General features: G+C 43.2%; 2 protein-coding genes across 3 annotated transcripts in view; both read right to left on the bottom strand.

Annotated features, from left to right (window-relative positions):
- The window catches only part of RNF10 (ring finger protein 10), a 40760-nt gene that overhangs the window by 2289 nt on the left and 15105 nt on the right, over nucleotides 1–23366 (bottom strand). For both annotated transcript variants that reach the window (XM_013982944.2, XM_021072518.1), the window contains exons 3-14: nucleotides 20201–20400; nucleotides 18625–18715; nucleotides 17200–17384; nucleotides 16987–17123; nucleotides 13067–13227; nucleotides 11388–11513; nucleotides 10865–11141; nucleotides 10518–10651; nucleotides 9237–9354; nucleotides 7663–7764; nucleotides 5812–5967; nucleotides 3401–3501 (exon numbers count right to left, since the gene is read on the bottom strand). In XM_013982944.2, coding sequence (XP_013838398.1) covers nucleotides 3401–3501; nucleotides 5812–5967; nucleotides 7663–7764; nucleotides 9237–9354; nucleotides 10518–10651; nucleotides 10865–11141; nucleotides 11388–11513; nucleotides 13067–13227; nucleotides 16987–17123; nucleotides 17200–17384; nucleotides 18625–18715; nucleotides 20201–20400 — 1788 coding nt within the window. The remainder of the gene's footprint in view (nucleotides 1–3400; nucleotides 3502–5811; nucleotides 5968–7662; nucleotides 7765–9236; nucleotides 9355–10517; nucleotides 10652–10864; nucleotides 11142–11387; nucleotides 11514–13066; nucleotides 13228–16986; nucleotides 17124–17199; nucleotides 17385–18624; nucleotides 18716–20200; nucleotides 20401–23366) is intronic.
- On the bottom strand, nucleotides 7771–9230 carry LOC102166523 (RWD domain-containing protein 1-like). The gene is given in 3 exon segments (XM_013982945.2): nucleotides 7771–8327; nucleotides 8600–8705; nucleotides 8708–9230. Coding segments are annotated over 3 exon segments (714 nt in total). The 5' UTR covers nucleotides 9078–9230; the 3' UTR covers nucleotides 7771–8089.

Below are 23366 nucleotides of genomic sequence, written 5' to 3'. Positions count from 1 at the left end.
AGATTTTCTAGACAGTTCTCCTGTAACACACTGTTTTGGTCATGTCCCCCATATCCTGACCAATGGGACTGGTAGTGAAATCCACAAGTTGCGAAAGCAGAAGCTGTTTTGTTCCTATGGAAATAGGTAAAGAACATTGCAAACAAGGCACACAAGATTCATACTCAGATTCTCAAGTTGGGAATCCTGACTTTGTGTCTGTCATATCCTGCTTCTGAGAAATTTTACCACTGTTCTGGAGAATCCTAAAAACAACCACCTCTTGGAGTAAGGAGAGTATAGGACCTTCCAAATTTAAAGCATACCACCCGGCTATCAAACCTCAGTTACTTAAAGCTGTGAAAACCAATTTAACTTTACCCTGATACTGCTTCCCACAGCCCTAATTACTTTTCGGTCTTTGCTTTTCCAATAGCTCCAACTATTAACTTTTAGATCCAGCCACAGACCAGATTCCTCCAAGTACAGTAAAATCAGAATAATCCCTCCTGACCCCAAGTGGGGAATTTTTTCACTTCACTTGGCCCAGACTAGCTTGTTGAGGGCCACAGAGTATCTATCATCTGCCACACCTGCAATGCCACTCAAAGCAGGGTGAATCTTACCAAGAGACAAGCCCCACAAGATTCAAGTAGGAATGCCTGTCCTCAAGTATGTGTTCCAAAGTGACGTTTGCACATTTTATACAAGGTAAGTTTGGCAGATACTGACTTCTTTCTTCCTTTCTTTTTTGCTTTTATAGGGCCACACATGTGGCCCTGAAAATTTGACCCCAGGTTAGGGGTCAAATCGGAGCTGTAGCTGCTGGCCTATGCCACAGCAACACAGGATCTGAGCCACGTCTGCGACCTACACCATAGTTCATGGCAACGCTGGATGCTTAACCTACTGAGTGAGCCCAAGGATGAAACCTGCATCCTCATGGATACTAGTCAGGTTCATTACTGCTGAGCCACTGTAGCAACTCCAGATGCTGATTTCACTGATAACCCTTCTGCACCATGTACCATTTTGATGATCTGCTCCCTTGGTCACTGGGCAATTGGGGTCCAATAGTACACCATCTGAATCATCTTACTCCTACAAAATCATTAAGATATATCACTTCAGAGTTATCATGGTGCAGTGGGTTAAGAATCCAACTGCAGAAGCTCAGGTTGCTGCGGAGGTGCAGATTCAATCCCTGGCAGAGGAACTTCCATGTGCCATAAATATGGCCATTAAAAAAAAAAGAGAGAAAAAGAGCAGTTCCTATTGTGGCACAGCAAAAACAAATCCGACTAGGTTGCAGGTTCGATCCCTGACCTCACTCGGGGTTAAGGATCCAGCGTTACCATGAGCTGTGGTGTAGGTCACAGACACGGCTCAGATCTGGCATTTCAAGATGGCTGCGGTGTAGGCCGGCAGCTGTACCTCCAATTTAGACCCCCTGCCTGGGAACCTCCATATGCCATGGGTGTGGCCCTAAAAAAACAAAAAGAAAAAAAGAAAGAAAGGATGTATCACCTACACTTAACTCTTGCCAAAAATGTTTACATTTACTTATTCTATTTTTGGCCACACCCATGGCATACGGAAATTTCCAGGCCAGGGATCAAATATGATCCACAGCTGCAAACTATATTATATGTCACAGTTGTGGCAATGCCAGAGCTGTAACCCACTGCCCCAGGCTGGGGATCAAACCCTTGCAGCCATAGAGACAATGCCAATGCACCACAACAGGAACACCCAAGATGTTTATTATGTTTAATCTGAATTCACTCATGAAGAAACAAATCAGACAAATCCAACTGTAGGACAATCTATAAAACAACTGGCTTGGATGCTTCAAAGATACCCATGCCGGAGTTCCCATCATGGCTCAATGGTTAACGAATCCGACTAGGAACCATGAGGTTGCAGGTTCGATCCCTGGGCTTGCTCAGTGGGTTAAGGATGCGGTGTTGCCATGAGCTGTGGTGTAGGTCTCAGACGCAGCTTGGATCCTGAGTTGCCGTGGCTCTGGCCAAGGCTGGCGGCTACAGCTCCGATTAGACCCCTAGCCTGGGAACTGCCATAATGCCTCAGGAGCGGCCCTAGACAAGGCCACCCCCCCCGCCCCCCAAAAAATTCCATGCCACAGGTTAAAATAAACCATAAGCCAGAGGAACTGTTATGTATCAAAGGAGACTAAAGAGACTTGACAAAGTAAATGCAATGAATCATCTTTGGTTAGACCTGACTGAAAACAATATAGGACACTGAGACAAATGGGAAAATAGAAATATGTGCTATCTTAGATCTTATTAAAAAAATCAGTTGATTGTTTTCTATGTGATAAAAATAATTGTGGTTTTACAGGAGAATGTCATTTTAGGTACATGTATTTCCCAACTATTTAGTAATGAAGTGTCATTCATGAAGTCTGTAACTTAGTTTCAATATAGGAAAAAAAAAAGAGAAAGCTAGTAAATTAGTAACAATAGGTAATCCAGTAGGAAGGTATGAGTGTTCATTATACTAGTCTTTCAACTTGTTTAAGTTTGAGGTTTTTCAAAATAAAAAGTTGAAAAAAGCAAATAGCAATGGCAATAAAAATTAGGTCACTTGCTTATAACCTCTGAAACCTAGCAGTTCATTTTCAGGATTGCTCTCAATTATTTCATCCTCCTTGACTTTAAGGATTCTCCTCATCAAAGTTCAATTTCTGCTCATTTCTCAGCATGCATGAACTGCCATTTTTACGTGAGAAGCATCCATATCAAATAACTGCTCTACAGAACTGTTAACCTAATGATTCCAAACTAGCTCCAAAGAAGTGAATACTAACTTCTTATGGGGGTGCTTTGTTGAACTGTCTGTCCATCTTCCTCAGTTACCTGAACGTAGGAATGATGAGGGTTTGCTTGTTATAAAAATCAGCACTGATTTGTCATCGACTCTCATTAGCCTAATGTTGCCTCCAATTCACCTCCCCAAGAAAGCTGGTTTGGCTAGTTATAGGATAACCAGGACAACCTTTCCCTTCCCAAAGTAAGAAGAATGGTTTTATTATATGCTACAGATATATACCACCTGAATGAGAGGTCCTAGAACCAAGGACCAGTTAAAACAGACTGACATATACCTCTAGCCCCTGAAACAGTGCTCAATACACAAGTATTTAATGATTTGTTAAATAATTAAAACTCTGATTCTTCTTCAGCTACTCTTGGCCTCATTCCCTGTTAAGTCCATGGTAATATCTGTGACTAAATCCATGAGCTCCCCTCTTAAAAAAAAAAGCCTTCCATGATTAAGAGTCAGTGCAACATCAGTCTGTAAATCTCCCCTGCTCCAACAAAGGGATTGCCAGAAAGAACAAGCAGCAGAGTTCATGTTAAGTACCCTTGGGCTGCTTCACAAGCAAAGGATTTACCTGGGCAAAGGAAGGGAAGGGAGAGTCTTCTTCCAGACTCCCAACGCAGAATGAAGGACTGCCCTGACTGGCAGTGGGTGACACAGGGGTCAGGAGAAAGTCTGAAAGGGAAACAGAGACCTAATTATACAAGTCAAGTTCCAAAGAGTTAGGGTCCCGTTAGTAAGAGAAAAGAGATGAACCCTGAATCAGAATCAGGTCTGGACAATTACCAACCCTGCCTCGAAAAGCTAACCTTGATCCATCTTCAACCCTGCCATGTTCTCAGAAAAAAAGAACATGGCCTACTGTTCACACAAGTGATCAGTATAGGGAGAGAAAAATTTCACAGTTACAGTAACAAGAAGGCATAGCAAAAACAGTAAGAAAAACCCTTTCCTCATCAGTTGGCTTTTAAGGCCTAGGTACTGGACTGTCAGGGACTGGTTTTATATGGATGAAAAAGCTCCAGGAAAGAGAGAAAATATAATCAGCTCAGCCTTTGTACAAATTAACAGATGTCTATGACCTGGGAATATTCAGTTAGAATCCAAAACATACACATCAAAAAAATCCAGCAAGATGCAAGCATTCTTCTGAAACTCCCTAGGTAATAGTCTTCTCCATCCTTTCTAACCTAGAGTTGAAAGTTTTATACACGTCTACCCACTGCCCTGATCATGGCCGAGAGGGAAAGGCCCATTTATGCCTTTCCAGTCAGCCAGGGCTGTGCAGTACTTTTATTCCTAGGACCATCCAATTGTTTAAATACATTAAAGCCTACATACCTTCAGAAAAACCAATGTGTGAAAACACAATCTTTATATCACAGGTGATGCACTCAATGTTTTGGCATGTTCCTTTGTACAGCAGCTCTTTTCTTAGTTAAATTGAAGAGCATAATGGTTGTGTAGCCCTCAAGATCCAGATTCTAGTCCCAGTCCCTGCCACTAAGTCCCTGCCTTAGTCTCAGGCTCCTACATCTGCAAAGTGATAGACACATTTTGCAATGATCACAAGGGTCACTAAAGTTTTAAATATTCTGATCTTGGGCATTTTGTTGAAAATGTTGGACAAAAACTATCTGCTGGGTGGATAAAGATTAGAAAAGATAGCCTTCTGACATTATAACTTTTTTTTTTTTTTTGCTTTTTAGGGCCTCACCTTTGGCATACAGAAGTTCCCAGGCTAGGGGTCAAACTGGAGCTGCAGCTGCCGGCCTATGGCACAGCTACAGCAATGCCAGATTGGAGCCGTGTCTGCAACCTACACCACAGCTCACAGCAATGCCAGATCCTTAACCCTCTGAGTGAGGCCAGGGATCAAACCCACGTCCTCATGAATACTAATCAGGTTTGTTACCACTGAGACACAGGAGGAAGTCCTATAACTCCTAAGTGTTTAATTTCATAACACATTAATACATCCTATCTATATATTAAAACATATATATTTTTACAAGGCTGAAGGCCTCTTTCAACAACTTCTCAATCCTGATCTTACTCCCTAGAGTGGAACACTTTCACTGATTTGGAAAACAATCATCCCAATATTTTTCTATACATTTAGATATATAAACACCCACTGTTTCATGTGGGTGTTTGGGTTTTTTTTTTTTTTTTTTTTTTTTTTTGCTTTTTAGGGCCACATTTGCAGTATATAGAGACTCCCAGGCTAGGGGTCTAATCAGAGCTACAGCTGCCAGCCTATGTCACAGCCACAGCAATGCCAGATCGGAGCCATGTCTGTGAGCTACACCACAGCTCACAGCAATGCCAGACCCTTAATCCACTAAGCAAGGCCAGGGATCAAACCCAAAATGTTGATCGTGGTTCATAGTCGGATTCATTTCTGCTGTGCCACGATGGGAACTCCTTGTGCGGGTTTTTATAACCCAAAAATAGTGTTTCATTTCGTTCTACAATTCCCTTTTATCGTAAAGGTCTACCTATTAATTCAGAAAGAAAGCTGTTTCCCTTTTCAATAGGTGTAAAGAATTTCATAGTATAAATGCTATAATTTAGCCATTTCCCTAAGCAGCAGACTTTGTATGCTTCTCCCCATCATAAACAATGCCACAATAAGAAGACACATATATAGATGTTTACACATACAGGGGGAGTATCCCAAAGGTAGAAACTAGATATAAAACAGCTGAGTTGCAGAGAAGAATCTAGGTTTAACCATGCTGATGTATGAAGCTACCTTGAGATTTTTGAAAGCTAGCAGGGCATAAGGTAGCCAGTATAGCCAATGGAAAGGTGAAATAAATGGCAAGAATTTGATGTATCTCAAGAATACATCAACTACCCAAATAAGGTTTAGTCACCAAAAGACCCCACCAAGTAGGTCAACACTGTAAATTCAGACACTAGGTCTTTGCTTAAGGTCTGTGGCTGATGGTCAACTTCATAAATCCCAACTCTATTTACCTGCTTGGGAACCCGGACTTCTGCTAAGAGGAGAGAGTGAGAGAGCCCCATGGCTCTCAGTGCTGGTGGGACCCAAAGCAGAATCGGAGGAGCAGGTATAGGAATTGAAGGCAGGAAACTGCTGTAGATTCTCTAGGGGAATGTGGACTTCCGGATCTGCAAAGGAAAGACAAAAATGGTAGGCCCAATTACAGAATTCCTCAAATCTTTTTCAACAGTTGTGGACAACTAGGGTGAATCCCCCAGGGGTCTGAAGGATATAGACAGAGCTTTAAAACCCAAATTAATAATAATTGTCAATTCATGTCTTTAATATAAAAGCCTTGTTCTAACTATTCACAGTTGAAACTGGGTGATAAATCTTGGGGTTTATTGTACTATTCTCTATACTTGTGTTTGAATACTTCCATATTAAAAAGTTAAAACAAAAAAATCTTTATTCCTCAAACATCACTTTTCTCAAATGTTTAGGACTTGTGCCAAATAGCACACAACACTGGGATGCCAGCTGTATACTTATGCCAGTTGAAGAAGTAAAGTTTATCTTTACTATATGATATGGAGTCAAAATAGTTAAGTCCTTTTACTAGCCAAGAACTCGATTCCTTGTTTTCTGGAGATTAATTAGGCCCTCAGGTCACACGATCCTGGGTTTAATGAAGCTCATGTTAAAGAACCAGATCAGGAGTTCCCGTTGTGGCTCAGTGGTTAACGAATCTGACTAGGAACCATGAGGTTGCAGGTTCGATCCCTGCCCTTGCTCAGTGGGTTAAGAATCCGGCGTTGCTATGCGCTGTGGTGTAGGTCACAGACGCAGCTCAGATCCTGTGTTGCTGTGGCTCTGGCGTAGGCCGGCGGCTACAGCGCCAATTGGACCCCTAGCCTGGGAACCTCCATATGCTGAGGGAGCGGCCTTGGAAACGGTAAAAAGACAAAATAAAGAAAGAAAGAAAGAACCAGATCAATATAGAGTTCCTGTCGTGGCACAGCAGAAACGAATCCAACCAGGAACCATGAGGTTGCAGGTTCAATCCTGGCCTCGCTCAGTGGGTTAAGGATTTGGCACTGCTGTGGTGTAGGTTGCAGAAGCTGCTCGGGTCTGGTGTTGCTGTGGCTATGGCGCAGGCCAGGAGCTGTAGCTCCAATTCTACCCCTACCCTGGGAACCTCCATACACCGTAATTGCGGCCCTTAAAAAAAAAAAAAAAAAAAAAAAGAACCAGATCAATAATTAATACTTAATAGTATGAAAGAGCTCAAATCTAACTTCCTGCATTTATTTCCTAGTTTGTCAACAGCTTTCTACTATTTCAGTCTCCTGGCAGATGTGCCATGTATAGATGCCCCCAAAGAGTCAAAGGTGAGGCCAATAACCTATCCAGGGAACACATTGGGACAGTTATCTCCGGCATTTAGCAGGTCTCCAATTTCCCTCTCTGCCCCCCAGGTTTTTTTCACCCACTATGTGGAGGATGAACTTAATCTTACTCCCAACTATGTGCTATGCACTCTGACCAGCATTAACTCATTAATTCTCAGGTAAGCCTATGAAAGAGGGACTCTCACAACTCACATTTGTAAGAGTTGAAGAAAGCAAGTAACAGAGCTGAGATACAACCCTAAGCAGTCTGGCTCCTAGGCCCAGGCATAGAGCTGATGTACAATGATACACAGTTGTATTCGTCAAAGATGAGTGTTTTTTATTTTTGGCTATGCCCATGGCATATGGAAATTCCAGGCCAGGGAACAAACCCGCACCACAGCAGCGACCCAAGCTGCTGAAGTGGACAACGCTAGATCCTTAACCCACTGTCCAATAAAAGAACTCCAAGATGAGCTTTCTTAAACTTACACTTGCCCTGTTTCTTGTTCTCCTCCATCTCAATCCGGCGCTCTCGGCGGCGTTCCTCCCGGGCTTTCTTCTGACGCTGACGCTTCCTCTTCTCAATGTCATCTGTGGATCAGTGAGGTCGTGAGGAGGCAGACCCAGGACAACCTGGCCATTAACTCCACCCAGCTGGCTAAAGCTAAGGGGACAGGAGTGGCCCAAATGGACTGGATGAATATCACTGGGAGATTCTGAGACTCATGACACAGCTTATTTCCTCCTACGTTTTTTATTTATTTATTTTTAAATTTTAAGATCAGTTTATTAAGTTCAATGATAAAAGCTATCAGAAGAATATTCTCTTGAAAATTATTTTTTCTTAGAAAAAATAAAGGAACATCAACACCCTCTCAGCATAGCCACAGATGCTGTGGCAGAAAGGGACAGTCCATTAATTGGTTAAGTCACTCTCGGGGTCAGCAGGATTGTAGTCTGGATCGTCCTCATCATCCCCCAGCTCCAAGTCATCCATTTCCCGGAACAAAGACTCATCTACCTCCACGTTGTTTCCAGCATCTTCCAAGAACTGGATATCAGATAGATCAAGATTATGATCTGTTTCAAATAGCTGTCTCCCACTTAATTTATTTTTTCCTGATTGGTCTTCTTCTTTCATTCGTTTCTTTTTATTTATTTATTTGTCTTTTTGCCATTTCTTGGGCTGCTCCCGTGGCATATGGAAGTTCCCAGGCTAGGGGTCTAATTGGAGCTGTAGCCTCTGGCCTACACCATGGCCACAGCAACGCAGGATCCGAGCTGCGTCTGCAACCTACACCACCGCTCATGGCAACGCCGGATCCTTAACCCACTGAGCAAGGCCAGGGATCGAACCCACAACCTCATGATTCCTAGTCGGATTCGTTAACCACTGCACCACGATGGGAACTCCTGTTTGTTTTTAATTTCCAAGAGTTCTGCATCAAACTTGGCCTTCCAACTCAAGAAATTCTCAATTGTCACAGGAGTGCCATGGAATAATTGCCTTTCAGCTTCCTCTGCTTCTTTTTATGTTTCTTTTCTTCTTCTCTTCTAGTTTTTATTTGACCTATTTTAATTTTTCTTGCACAGCTGTCACTAAAGATCATCACCATACCAAGGTTTTCTTCTGCCTGTAACGCTAATAATTGTAAAATGTCTGAGACATCATTATCTTCTAGATTTAACTGGGAGAAAATTTCATAAAGGGGAGCTTCATCTGGATATTTTTCACTGTATGTAAACTTGAGGGAAATCTGGACAGTTTCATCATTTTCTCCAGCCTCAGATGTCACAGTAATGGTGAAGCTGGGTGGATTTTCTGATAATACTGTGAAGGAGTCAGGGTAGATGGACTCCAGAGCCTCCAGCTTGTTGTGCTGCTCCTTGCCGTAATCTGTCATCGCGGCCCTCGCTGCAGCCTGTGGATTGCCCAGACACCCAGGCGGCCTGCTGAGCAACCTCCCCGCAGTGGCCCCTCCTACACTTTTTAGACTACATTCTAGTCACAAGAATCCCTGAACCCCACTATAAAGGGAAGCAAAGTTGAGGCACTCTCTCACCTGAGAATATCTCTAGTGTTTCCTTGGAGACTAGAGGAGGCTGCAAAGCCAGTTCACAGATGCTGAACTCGCAGGTGAGCGGCAAGTGAGAGAGGTACCTATGACGCTGTCGAACATCCTACAAGGGAAGAGGGACTGACACTCAACTAAGACCAGGCCAAACTCAGAGCAGAGGTTCCCACCTCAGATGTCCAGCAGTATAATACACATTCTCAGATGCACTGGGCTCTAACGATAGTGTTCAAGTTATCACCATTTTGAAAAGCTGAACAGAAACTGTCAACCTACAGTAAGATAGAAACAGCAACTAAAAGCAGTTTTTTTGGTTTGTGCAAATGAATTAACTGAGCCTGGTAATAAATGATCAGCTGTTTCTGATTTTCTGGAGAACTATGACTGACAGTGGGGGAGGGGGATAAGGAAGATGAGTTACTGGCTGGCAAAAAAAAAAAAAAAAAAAAAATCTGGGAACCACTGATAGAATTAATGCTAATTAGGAAGGCAGATAAAGCAGATCTCCCTACTGGACAAAATCTGGCCTAAAACAATAAAAAAATGAAGCCCACTGGGAGTGCCCTGCTGGCCTCATAGTTATTAAGAAGCCCATCAATTTAATTTTCTTTTTATTCTTTTTCTGCATGTTTGATGGAAATTTTAGAGTACTTAAAGTCTCTAAACACAATATTCATAACAAATCTGTGATTGGTACAATGGTAAATCTCAAAGGGCAAAAATTCACATATGTAAATTACCAGACAATATTTCACAGCTATCTACTAAGCCAAAATTTCATACCAAGCTGTGTAAACTAGCTTAAAGCCTTCAAGGACTTTATGTTTTCTTGACCATGTCTCCCAAGCAATAAGGAGAAAGAGAAACAAATTTATCTCTAATAAAAGCAGGAGGTATCTCTATTCCCAAACCACAATAAATGAACCAGTGATACAGATAGCAATGGTGACTGACCAGTCAGTATGGCAAGGGAGCACCATTTTAACTTTCCAAAAATTCACAGGGACCGTCACTAACAAAAAGACTTAAAAACACAAAAACTAAAGGCCTTTTATTTTTTGGCTGTGCCCACAGCATGCCAAAGTTCCTGAGCCAGGGAATGAACCCACACCACAGCAGTGCCAATGCTAGAGCCTTAATCCTGCTGTGCTGCCAGGGGAAAAACTAAAGGCCTTGAAGGTCTGTGAATCTGAATCAGCTAGACCCCCCCTGCAAAGAGATTAGGTTAATGCCACTCCCCAACCCTCCACCTCCAAAGCAGATCCTTACCTCAGACATGGAGTAACCAACGATCTCCACCACCGTGGCCGAGATTTTCTCAGGGCTCTGCTCCAGGCTGCCATACTCCCGCACAAGGCAGCGCACATTCACAGGGTGTAGGAACATGTGTTGCCCATCCTCCGCTGAAGACAAGTGGCTCTATCACACAGCAGTCTTGGCCAGTCCTCAAGCAGGGCCCTCCTTATACCAGGCCTAACTCTCCCTCCCCAAGCTGCAAGGCACAACGGACCCAAGCACCCCAGATCTAGAGGCAATACCTCCTTCTACTTAGAGAGCCAGGTCACTTCTCTGCAACTTTAAGTGGCAACCCAGCCCTCCTCCTCAGGGAGGCTCACCTTGGTAAAAGTAGTAACAAGGAGAGCTGCTCAGGTGTGTGATGCTTGGCTTGGTGACAGGTTCCTGCTGGCTGGACTCGGCACAAATGGTCCCCTCTCCAAGACTGTCTTCTGCTAACTCCAAGTCATTACAGGCCTCTGATGACCCCTCGGGCTCTGGTTCAGACACTGCTTCCTCTTCCTCTACCAGAGGGAGAGCAAGAGGACGAGAAGGAGCGCCCAGAGAACAAACCTCGGTGGTTTCTTCATCAAAAGCAGACAGATATTCTAGCACACCCTGTTGAGACAAACTGTAGGTCACAGAAAGAACAAGTGGCAAGGCAGCACAGGAACCTACCTCTCATGGGTTTATCTTGGCTGTGACATTCACTGATTTAACATCGCTGATTTAACTACTAAGCACATACAAAATACTTATAGTTCCCTCTTCTCCCCCAAAAGTTCAGATCTCCTAGCAGGGCCTACCAGCTGGAGAACAGCACTTGAAAAATGGCAGCCATTTTGGTGTAACAAGGACACTAACCTTCCTGGGTTGAAAAAGAGACTCCTTCTCCAAGGGAGCCATCAGCACCAGTTGTTCCAAAGCAGCCACGACACCAGTGACCGCCTCTCTGCTTTCAGCCAATCCTGACAGAGCCTCTTCCCGAGTCTAGACCACCAGAGAGAAAACCAGAGAAAGCTGTTTCCAGAAACATACTTAGTCTGAAGGGCAAAAGTTTACAATGACCTTTCTCAACAGGAGCAAAATTTAAAGGCAACAAGGAAGGGTCTAGGTACTTAAAATTCTCAACCTTTAAGGGAAACAAGACGCAAAGGCATCTGGTACTTAAATGGGATGGTATTTTGCTTAGCATCTCTAACAACAATGACAACACTCCTCAGAAGCTCCCTGGACAGAAATTAAAGAACACAGAACTAGTCTTCTAGTTTTTACAAACTATGCTTAGAGAGAGAGCCCCAATGCAGGAGACAAGGGTTTGGGCAACCTCCACCTCAACCTGGACGTTCTACTTCTATGGAGCTTTTCTTCTCCCTGAAATGCATCTAGACAAATGTCCTGCACTACAGAAAAAAAAAGTAAATACACAGAACCCTGCCCAAAGAGGACATCCGTATCATTCAGAGATAGAATTTCAAATACCAGCTTCACTAATAAAAGTTATATGTCTTCAAGTAAATTACCTGTGACTCCACTTCTTCCTCCATGAAAGGAGATAGTTCTATCTATCACACTAGGATATATGCTTAAGTGAGATAAATGTACAGTACCTCAGCACAGGGTCTGTCACATGCCAATCACTCATTAAGTGAGGGCTTTCACTGTTGTAATAAGATCAATGATTCTCAAATGTGATTTGGGGATGAGCAGCATCAGAACCATTCTGCAACTTGTTATAATGCAAATTTTTAAGCTTACTAAGCCTAGACCTACTGAATCAATCTCAGGATGGAGCTCAACAACCAGTGATTCGAATGCTTGTTAAACTTTAAGAAACCCTACTAGAAAGGACATAGGACCTAGGAAATTCTATATTTGAGTAATACTTGCTGCTCTAAAATCCTCAGCAGGTATTGGAAAAGCCTGCTGGATAGGCCATAATAATCTCTCCACAATGTCCCTCAAATAAAATATCTTCAAAAATAAACCCAGGAGTTCCTGTCGTGGCGCAGTGGTTAACGAATCCGACTAGGAACCATGAGGTTGCGGGTTCGGTCCCTGCCCTTGCTCAGTGGGTTAACGATCCGGCGTTGCCGTGAGCTAGGGTGTAGGTTGCAGACGCGGCTCGGATCCCACGTTGCTGTGGCTCTGGCATAGGCCGGTGGCTACAGCTCCGATTCAACCCCTAGAGCCTGGGAACCTCCATATGCCGCGGGAGCGGCCCAAGAAATAGCAGCAACAACAACAACAACAACAAAACAACAACAAAAAAAAGACAAAAAAAAAAAAAAAAAGGTTTAAAATAAATAAATAAATAAATAAATAAACCCAATTGTCTCCCTACCTTGACTAACTAAGAACACTGCTAACCTAAGGACCTCCAGTGTCTCAGTTATTTTACTACTACTAGATCAACCACTCCCTCCTATCGCCAAAGCCCAGAGCAAATCAGCTTTTTTAGCCATTCCCAGCTTGTTATCTTAAAGGTGGGGTTGAAGGAACTATTGCCTGCCACCCAGTTCCATTTCCAGGCATCATCTCACCTTGAGCTCCTGGATAGCTGCCTCGATAAAGCAGGACTCGGGAGTGTGCTTCTCCTCTGCCAGCTGCTGCTCTAGTGCCGCCTTCTCTTCCTGAATCACCCGGTGCAGCACCTGCTCCTTAGAGGCCAGAAGCAATTTGGAGTACTGGCTGTGCTGTTCATCTACGAGAAAGCCAACCTGATCACAAGAATGCAAAACTCAAAAGCTCATGACTATGTTGGCTAAATAGGAAGTTTTTTTTGGTTGGTTTGTTTTTTGTTTTCTTTTTTTTTTTTTTTTGGTCTTCTGTCCTTTTAGGGCCGCACCCGCGGCATATGGAGGTTCCCAGGCTAGGGGTCCAATTGGAGCTGCAGCTGCTGGCCTAGGCCAGAGCCACGGCAACTCAGGATCCAAGCTGCGTCTGAGACCTACACCACAGCTCATGGCAACACCGCATCCTTAACCCACTGAGCAAGGCCAGGGATCAAACCTGCATCCTCATGGATACTAGTCAGATTCATTTCCGCTGAGCCATGACAGGAACTCCTAAATAGGAACTTTCATACACAGCTTTTTTTCCTAAGGTGAAGATAGACTTTTAGCAATGAACTTAAAGTTTATAACTCTGATCCCAGAACACAAGGAATCTATCCTAAGAAAACCAAAGATGGAGGGGAAAAAAAAAAAAAAACCAAACAATGTTCATTAATTACAGACTTATCTTTAGTATCAGGAAAGCTGCAACCAACCATTAAGTACAATGAAGAAACAGTTAATAACATGATGATAATTTATTGATAATTCATTAAAGAGAATTCTGCAGACATTAAAAATGCTTTTTCTAAGGAGGCATTTAGCAACCTGGAGAAATATCCACATTACAAGGGGAAAAAAACAGATGCCAAACAAGAAAACAACCCAAACCTCACAAAAATATACACACATAGGGGAAAAAAAACAAACTTGGAGTTCCCTGGTGGCCTAGCAGATTAAAGATTCAGCACTGTCATTGCTGTGGCTCAGATCACTGCTGTGGGGCAGGTTCAATCCCTAGCCACATGCCATGGGTGCAGCCTAAAACAAAAGCTCCACAATTAAAACCTGGGGGTACTTCTGGGTAAAAGGATCATGGGGGATTTATTTACTTTCCTTCCTCATATTTTGCGGACTTTAAAAAAAGCTTAAAACTATGTAATCTTTTGAGAAACCCTTGAAACACTGTTCCCCCACCCTCCCAACCTACTACCTACCCAGAGACAACCGTTTACAAATCTGAATGTCTTCCACACCTTTTTCTATACATTTATATATCCATGTTCATAAGTTAAAGGCTTGTCATAAATGATAAAATGTAAACTCTGTCCTGCAGTCTGTTTTTCACTCAGTGTGTCATAAAATTTTTCAGAAGGTTAATACACAGATCCCTTTCATTTTTATGTAATGTTCAACAGCATGATATACTCCAATAAGTTTCTTGTGGAACATTAAGTTATTGCCAATTTCTATTATATTGTAACAAAAAAAACCTTATACATGCTCCTTGGTACATATGATTTCTTTATGATATTTAAGTATAAATGCTGAATCAAAGGGTGTGCATATTCTAAAGACTACCAAATCTGTGGCTCCCCACCCTCCCCACAAAAGGCTGTATTCATTTATACTCCTACCCAGAACAAGAATACCCATTTCCCCACCCCTGCCAAAACTCAGTATAGGCATACCTCAGAGATACTGCAGGCTCAGTTCCACTGCAATAAAGCGATAAATCACAATAAAGTGGGTCACACAAATTTTTTGGTTTCCCCGTGCACATTAAAGTTATGTTTACACTATACTGCTGTCTATTAAGTATGTAACAGCATTAAGTCTAAAGAATACCTTAAGTACCTTACCAGCCTATTCTTCTACTAGACAACCTAATTTATAAAACACCTGTATGTTCTGGATAATAATCTTTATGTAAATTTTCTGTTAAGTTTATTTATCACCTGTTGACTTTCAAAAGTCTTATCAGTTCTTTTTTTTATGGCTACACCTGTGGCATATGCAAGTTCTATGTAAGGAGCTGAACCAAAACTGTAGCTGCAGGCCTATGCCACACCATGGCAACACTGGATGCAAGCCACATCTGTGACCTACACAACAGCTTGTGGCAACGCCAGGTCTTTGACAGAGTGAGGCCAGGGATCAAACCCAGATCCTCGGAGAGACAACATCAAGTTCTTTTTTTTTTTTTTGGTCTTTTTTGCTATTTCTTTGGGCCACTCCCACGGGGCATAACATCAAGTTCTTAATCCTCTGAGCCACACACTCCAGATCTTATTCTTATAAAATCAAATTAACCAATCTTTCCTTTTATGGTTTCAGTGTGATTCAAAAATCCATCTAGGTAAAAACCTAAGGATTTATAAAAATATCTTATGTTTTCTTTTAAAAGTTTTGGATTTTAGAGTTCCCTTCGTGACTCAGCACTGACTAGCATCCATGAGGACGCAGGTTCTATCCCTGGCCTCCCTCAGTGGGTTAAGGATCTGGCATTGCTGTGAGCTGTGGTGTAGGTCGCAGCCATTGGTGTAGGCCAGAGGCTACAGCTCCGATTTGACCCCTAGCTTCCATATGCTGGGAATTTGGAGAACCTCCATATGCTGCGGGTATGGCCCTAAAAAGACAGAAAGAAAAAAATTAATTAAAAAAAACTTTTAAAGAAGTTTTGGATTTTGTTACATTTAGTTCAATCCATCAGGAATTGATTTTTTTTTTTTTTTTTTGGGCTACATCCATAGCATGCATAATTTCCCAGGCCAGGGACCGAACATGCACACTAACCAGAGTCACAGCTGTGACAACGCTGGATCCTTAACCTGCTGACCCACCAGGGAACTCTAGGAATTGATTTTCATAAACAGCATGAGATAGGGATCTAATGCTATTTTTTCCTGTAACAATCAACTATTTCAATACTATTTTTGAAAAGTCTTTTCTTTTTTTTTTTTTTTTTTTTGTCTCTTTAGGGCTGCACCTGTGGCATATGGAAGTCCCTAGGCTAGGGAGTGAATCAGAGCTGTAGCTGTGGGCCTACACCACAGCCACAACACAGATCCCAGCCACATCTGCAACCTACACTGCAGCTTACGGCAACACCAGAACCTTAATCCACTAAGCAAGGCCAGGGATCAAATTCGAGTTCTCATGGATACTAGTCAGGTTTGTTACCGCTAAGCCACAACCAGAACTGAAAAATCTCTTTTGCCCAGAATTTGAAATGCTATTTTAATCCAATGCTCATTTCCATTTGGAATACTGAGATTACAACCCCTTGCACATTTCCCTCACTGTAGGCACCGGCTGTCAGTGTTTCTTCCAAGAAATTAGTCCATCAAATTCCTTGATGACAGGTGCCAAGACTGGCTAACTGTGGAATCCCCATAACTGGGCAGCGTTAGACCATTATTCAACAAAGCCTTATATGTATTTTAATTTTTCATTTTACAACTGAGCCAAACTTGAAACCAAGAGTTAAAACCACTTTCTGGGAGTTCCCATTGTGGCTCAGTGGGTTAAGAACCGGACTAGTATTTATGAGGATGTGGGTTGGATCCCTGGCCTCAGTCAGTAGGTTAAGGATCTGGCATTGCCGAAAGCTGCAGTGTAGCTCACAGTTGCAGCTTGGACCTGGTGTTGCTGTGGCTATGTTATAGGCTGGCAGCTGCAGCTCCAATTCGACCCCTAGCCCAGGAACTTCCATAAGGTGCAGGTGTGACCGCAAAAAAAAAAAAACTTTCTGAAAATTCCACCCCAATCTACTGGAATCCTAGGACTAATCTGGAAATGCTAGAAATAACTGCTGAAAAGCTGAATTTCTTATAGTAGAAAGAAACATTCAAGTAACCTTAAAGAGTATACCCACCATTATCTGCCCCCAAAATAACCAAACTCACCTCCAAGATGTATAGGATGGTCTACATTCATCCACTTGGATTTAGGCAAGGCCACCAACACTCCTTTCTCCCTCTTCATCAGCTGCATTGTAATTGTATCACCAACAACATACTGACGTGATTCTGTGGCAACAACACTGTAAACAGACATTTATATGTAGCAGGGCAAGGAGCTAGCAGACTACAATCTAATCTAGTAAATCCCCACCTTACCTCTTAAGATCCTTCTTGTGCACAGAACTATAACAGATGGGACATTTACTCCAGGTCTTCTCACTCAGTGAAAGATAGTGCAGGATGCATGCCCAACAGAAGATGTGTCCACAACGGGTTATCTTGGCTGCAGTAGGTGGGTATAGGCATATTGGACAAGATGGCACTTCATGGCTACAAATGCGCTGAAACAAAATGCCACCACAAAATAAACTGCTTTCAGAACTGACGAAGGACAGTCAATGTTAAAGCCTATCCTCCTATCCCTCATCCCTATACATCTAACTCAACACATCATAAAATTGTTCAACAGTGCAGATGTATGTACAACAGCACTTCAAGCCAACCACTAAGGAAACAAACTACAATAGCAGTTAAAAACTACAATATAAAAGTATTTGGGGAGGTTGTCATCAAAGGGAAAAAAATGATGAAATCCATATATGATCCCGTTTACAGAAAAAAATTTAGGGGAGTTCCCGTTGTGGCGCAGTGGTTAACGAATCCGACTAGGAACCATGAGGTTGCGGGTTCGGTCCCTGCCCTTGCTCAGTGGGTTAACGATCCGGCGTTGCCGTGAGCTGTGGTGTAGGTTGCAGATGCGGCTCGGATCCCGCTTTGCTGTGGCCCTGGTGTAGGCTGGCGGCTACAGCTCCGATTAGACCCCTAGCCTGGGAACCTCCATATGCCGCGGGAGCGGCCCAAGAAATAGCAACAACAACAACAACAACAAAAATTTATATGGACGCATATATATGTAAAGGCATAATAAGGGCCTAGAAGTAATGTGCTGGGAATTTCCAATGGGGGTGTCAATGAGACCTCCATTTCATATACGTCCTTTTTTTTTAAACCAATGCTTACAGAACTTAACTTTCATAGGCCCTTCTATATCATTCTCAGATGATTTTATGAATTTTCACAGGAATGGGAGTCCAGGCTATCATTCTGAAAGGTTACTCTACATCACATAACCTAAGAATGTCAAGGGCATACCCAGAGCCCATAACTTCAATAAAAGACAAATGCAGCAATGGCTTGGTATATATGTGTGGCTCATTCACCTGTCACAAGGCCTGATACTGATTACTACAAATGGCTACCAACAAAGCAGTGTCCATGTAATGAGCCCATCCTGGGTCAGAAGGGTTCTCATATTCCCTTGGTTACTTGCTTCCAGGAGAAAGAAGGTAGTGGACAGGACTGTTTTTATCCTATAGACTAGAGCCCTCCAACATCCAGTCCTGAAAGCTAGTGCCAATCAGCACAAAACGAACTCTAGGTGAAACCAGGACTGATCTCTGGGAAAAGATTACAGGAAGACCAGGGAGAAAGGGAGCTCAGCAGTTAACCCAACCAAAAGCTGCCATGTCCCTTTTAGTTCTCTCTCCACTATCAGCTTTTAAGTTTAGCTGAGCTACTCACCACTTGTTCCACAAAGTCCCAGTTGACTAAGGTATCAGGATCAGCAAAATGAACTGTGTAGTCTTGGTCTTCAGACACCACAAACTGGCAGCTAGAAACAGGGAGAAAAAAGTAGACTGTCAGAATCCACCAACAAGCCCTCAGCAGAAATTCATCATCTCTCCACTTAGAAATCAAATGCAGGCCATTAGCAGCCATGGTTTGTGAAGCACTGAACTAGGACTTCAACCTCAGTTCCAAGAACTGCATTCTGAATGAATCAATTAAAAAAAAAAAAAAAAAGTCCTGGCTCTGCAGGGAAGCCAAAACTCAACCAGTAGGAGTCTAAATGCATGAACTCTGTTTCTTCTGCTTCCAAGCCCAGCCAAACTGCCTGCAGGCCCTCTCATGAACTAAAATTAACCCAGAGTGTAGCTCCATCAACCAGAAGGGAAGCCAGATTTCCTCCCTCATCCCCAGAAATCCCAAACACAGCTAGTCTTCAAGGCAGTAAAGGCAGTTCTCACTCAATCACTTGAGTATCAATTTATATAAAGTACTATAAATAGTTACTTCAGTCCAGAGCCAAGGTCAAACCTTACATTTTAACTAATGCCATACAAAAGAAAACAAAAGAGAATCAGTATTTAAGCAAATGTATGCCAAGCACTCCAACTTGTCATTCAATTCTCCCTTAAGTAATTTCTCCCCCTTTATAGAGGAAAAGCTGACTCTCAAAATGGTTAGGTAAATTACCCACCAAAATTAAGATTCAAATCTGGACTCAAATCCAAAGAAACACTTTTACTATCTCATCATGATACTAAAGCATTATTTAATTTTAGTATTTATTTAAACATTATATTAATTTTTCTTAGTATTTTATTTTTTGCCTTTTGGGGCTGCACCCGCGGCATATGAAGGTTCCCAGGCTAGGGGTCCAATCAGAGCTACACCTAGCAGCCTACACCACAGCCACAGCAACACAGGTTCTAAGGTGAGTCTGCACCCTACACTATCCTTAACCCACTGACCAAGGCGAGGGATTGAACCGGAAACCTCATGACTCCTAGTCCAATTTGCTTCTGCTGCACCATGACTGGAACTCCAAGCATTGTATTATTTTAAGTACCAAGAACATCCACTTGAAAAGTAGATTTTCAAGACTTGAGAAACAGAGAAAGGAGAGAGAGAATGAAAAGAAAGAGAGGGGGAAAGAGGATAAAGAGAACCAGAGGAGTTCCTGCTGTGGCACAGTGGGTTAGGAATCCAAATGCAGGAGTTCCCATTGTGGCACAGCAGAAACGAATCTGACTAGGAACCATGAGGTTGAGGGTTCAATCCCCGGCCTCGCTCAGTGGGTTAAGGACCCAGCATTGCTGTCAGCTGTGGTGTCGGTCGCAGACACGGCTCAGATCTGCTGTAGCTGTGGTGTAGGCTAGCAGCTGTAGCTCCAATTGGACCCCTAGCCTGGGAACCTCCGTATGCCACAGGCGCAACCCTAAAAAGCAAAAAAAAAATTAAAAAAGCAGCCTCTTAGCACCACAAATGTCCAGAGGCTCAATTTCACCTTCCTCTTAAGAGTATCCATACTCACTTGGCTTGTAAAAAGAGTTCCTTATTAAAAGGCTTATGCCCCCACTTGTTCCTTTTTCCCCAGCTGCCATGTCCATTGCCTTCAAAGTGACCTGCTTGGCCACGGGGTTCAAAAGTGAAATTCAACAAGTGGTTCAGGTTGATCTTCTTCGGACCAGAGAACTGGGCAGGGCTAAACTCTGCCCGTTGAGCCTCTGCTACCTAGGGAGAATGAGAATGAATCAGAGTATTTTAGATTAGGATGACAGAAAGCAGAAACCAGCACAACCCTCCTTCTACATGACCTAAAATATTAACTAAATACAACATAGGCTTATATTAAGTAAACAATCTTCCTAGGAGGGAGTAATGCAAAAGTCTGCCTAAGACCTAGATGGGAGTAGAAAAGGGGAAAAGTCTTTTTTTGATTGTTTGTCTTTTTAAGGCCACATCCATAGCATATGGAGGTTCCCAGGTTAGGGATCTAATTGGAGCTGTAGCCGCCGGCCTACGCCAGAGCCACAGCAATGGTGGATCCAAGCCATGTATGTGACCTATACCAGAGCTCACGGCAACACCAGATCCTTAATCCACTAAGCCAGGTCAGGGATCAAACCTGCAACCTCATGGTTCCTAGTCGGATTCATTTCCACTGAGCCACGACAGGAACTCTTTTTTTGGGGGGGCGGAGGGGAGAGTCCTTTGCACACAATTACTTAAACTATTTAGTCTTCCCTAAGTGGGAATTAACCATTAAATGACAAAACCAAGCATGAACTCCTCTAGCTATCTTGAAGCACAAAGATTTACTTACTGGATTAATCTTTCCACAGTCCCATAAGACTCCTACACCTTCACTCTTGTTAGCTACTTGCTCTCTGGTTTTTTGTTTTTTTTGTTTTTTTTTGTCATTTCTTGGGCCGCTCCAGCAGCATATGGAGGTTCCCAGGCTAGGGGTCGAATCGGAGCTGTAGCCGCCAGACTACACCAGGGCCACAGCAAAGCGGGATCCGAGCCGCGTCTGCAACCTACACCATAGCTCACGGCAACGCCAGATCGTTAACCCACTGAGCAAGGGCAGGGATCGAACCCACAACCTCATGGTTCCTAGTCGGATTCGTTAACCACTGCGCCACGACGGGAACTCCCCTCTGGTTTGTTTCTGACAAACATGAGTGTGTGGAACTATACTCTGGAGGCGGCGTGCAAGCAGCTGCTAACTGCCATAGGCTTCAGGATCCTGCCAAAGATCTCCTGTCTATAAGACACACACTGCTATTCATTGTTAATTAAAACTGACAGAATTAGAACATGTGGGCAGACTAGCTCTGTGTCCAGAAATAAACCCAACTGGCACATTCAGAAACAGTTTGAAGAGTGGCAAGAAACCACATATGAGAAATATCTCTGAATGTAAAGATGAAATCTTTATCATGTTGGGGCTTTTTCGGACCTCCTGACATTCCCAAATTAAAGTGGTAGAGGTACCTGCTGATTGAACCTACATCCTCATGGATACTAGTCAGGTTTGTTACTGCTGAGCCACAACAGGAACAGGCATATTATCAGAGAAAGCAATGCTGCGATAAACACACTTTGGATAGATCTTTGTGCACAAATATTTGAGCACCTACAATTTTTTAAAGACGTATAGTGGGAATTATTGACTCAAAGGAAATGAAAATTAAAGGCTTTTGCTGCTTATTTCTAAGTCAAATTTAGAAATTAATATACAGCACTTGCACATACATGATGAAGACTCCAAAGAGGAGTTCCCACCATAACGCAGTGGGTTAAGAATCCGACTGCAGGGAGTTCCCGTGTGGCTCAGGGGAAATGAACCTTACTAGTATCCATGAGGATGCAGGTTCAATCTCTGGCCTTGCTTAGTGGGATAAGGATCTGGCGTTGCCATGAGCTGTGGTGTAGGCCACAGACGCAGCTTGGATCTTATTGCTGTGGCGTAAGCCAGCAGCTATAGCTTGAATTCGATCCCTAGCCTGGGAACTTCCATATGATGCCCCTGTGGCCCTTAAAAAAAAAAAAAAAGTCCGACTGCAGCAACTCAGGTCACTGGAGAGGTGCAGGTTCGATCCTTGGCTCAGCACCATGAGTTAAAAGTTCCAGCATTGCCACAGTTGAAGTTCAGATTCAATTCCTGGCCCAGGGACTTTTATATGCTGAAGGTACAGCCATAAAATTCAAAAAAGTGGGGGAATGTTGAGTTCCCATCGTGGCACAGTGGTTAATGAACCTGACTAGGAACCATGAGGTCACAGGTTCAATCCCTGGCCTTGCTCAGTGGGTTAAGAATCCGGCATTGCCATGAGCTGTGGTGTAGGTCGCAGATGTGGCTCGGACCCCGCATTGCTGTGGTTCTAATGTAGGCCAGCAGCTATAGCTCCGATTGGACCCCTAGCCTGGGAACCTCCATATGCTGGGGGACTGGCCCTAGAAAAGGCAAAAAGACAAAAATAAGGGGGGGGCGGGGTAGTTCCTGTTGTGGTTTGGTGGGCTAAGGAACCAACATAGTCTCCATGAGGATTTGGGTTTGATCCCTAGCCTCCCTCAGTGGGTTAAGGATATGGCGTTGCTCCAAGCTGTGGCTGTGGCAAACCTCAAAGATGTGGCCCGGATCTGGTATTGCTGTGGATTCGTTAACCACTGCGCCACGACGGGAACTCCTGGATCATTACTTTCTAGTGGTTTTGTTCTTACAGGGGAGCAGAGAGGTGAGGCAGTAGCTTGAGGGGAATAAGGTCAAGAGAGATTTTTAAGGTTATAGAAATTGCAGAATATCTCTTCTAATGGGATTGTTTTCGTGAGATGGAAAACATGATCTAGAGAAAAGGGGGAGAATTGCTAGAAGTGTCCTTAGGTTCTTGAGAAGTTGGGATCTAGTGCACAAGTAGTTGGCTTAGAAGCTTCTGCAGATAATCCATAGTACATGAGGGAGGCAGACTATGGGTAGTAGGGAATAGACATTGTCTCAGTGAAATATAAAAGGTGAGCTAAGAGAGGAGGTTTGGAACCAAAGCCTGAGGGACTGCAGGAGTTGTCTGGGTGCCTGGGGGAATTAGTGGAGCACAGAAGTGCAATAGGATTGTAGTGTGACTGCTGGGCAGCACAGGGGTCTACTTTAGTGAGACTAGTTGGTATGGCATGGTTGGATTCTTTAGCCATATTTA

The sequence above is a fragment of the Sus scrofa genome, chromosome 14 (assembly GCF_000003025.6).
Source record: "Sus scrofa isolate TJ Tabasco breed Duroc chromosome 14, Sscrofa11.1, whole genome shotgun sequence".
NCBI lineage: Eukaryota > Metazoa > Chordata > Mammalia > Artiodactyla > Suidae > Sus > Sus scrofa.
Note: the sequence above shows the minus strand (reverse complement) of the source record. Positions and strands in the feature narration are given on the sequence as shown.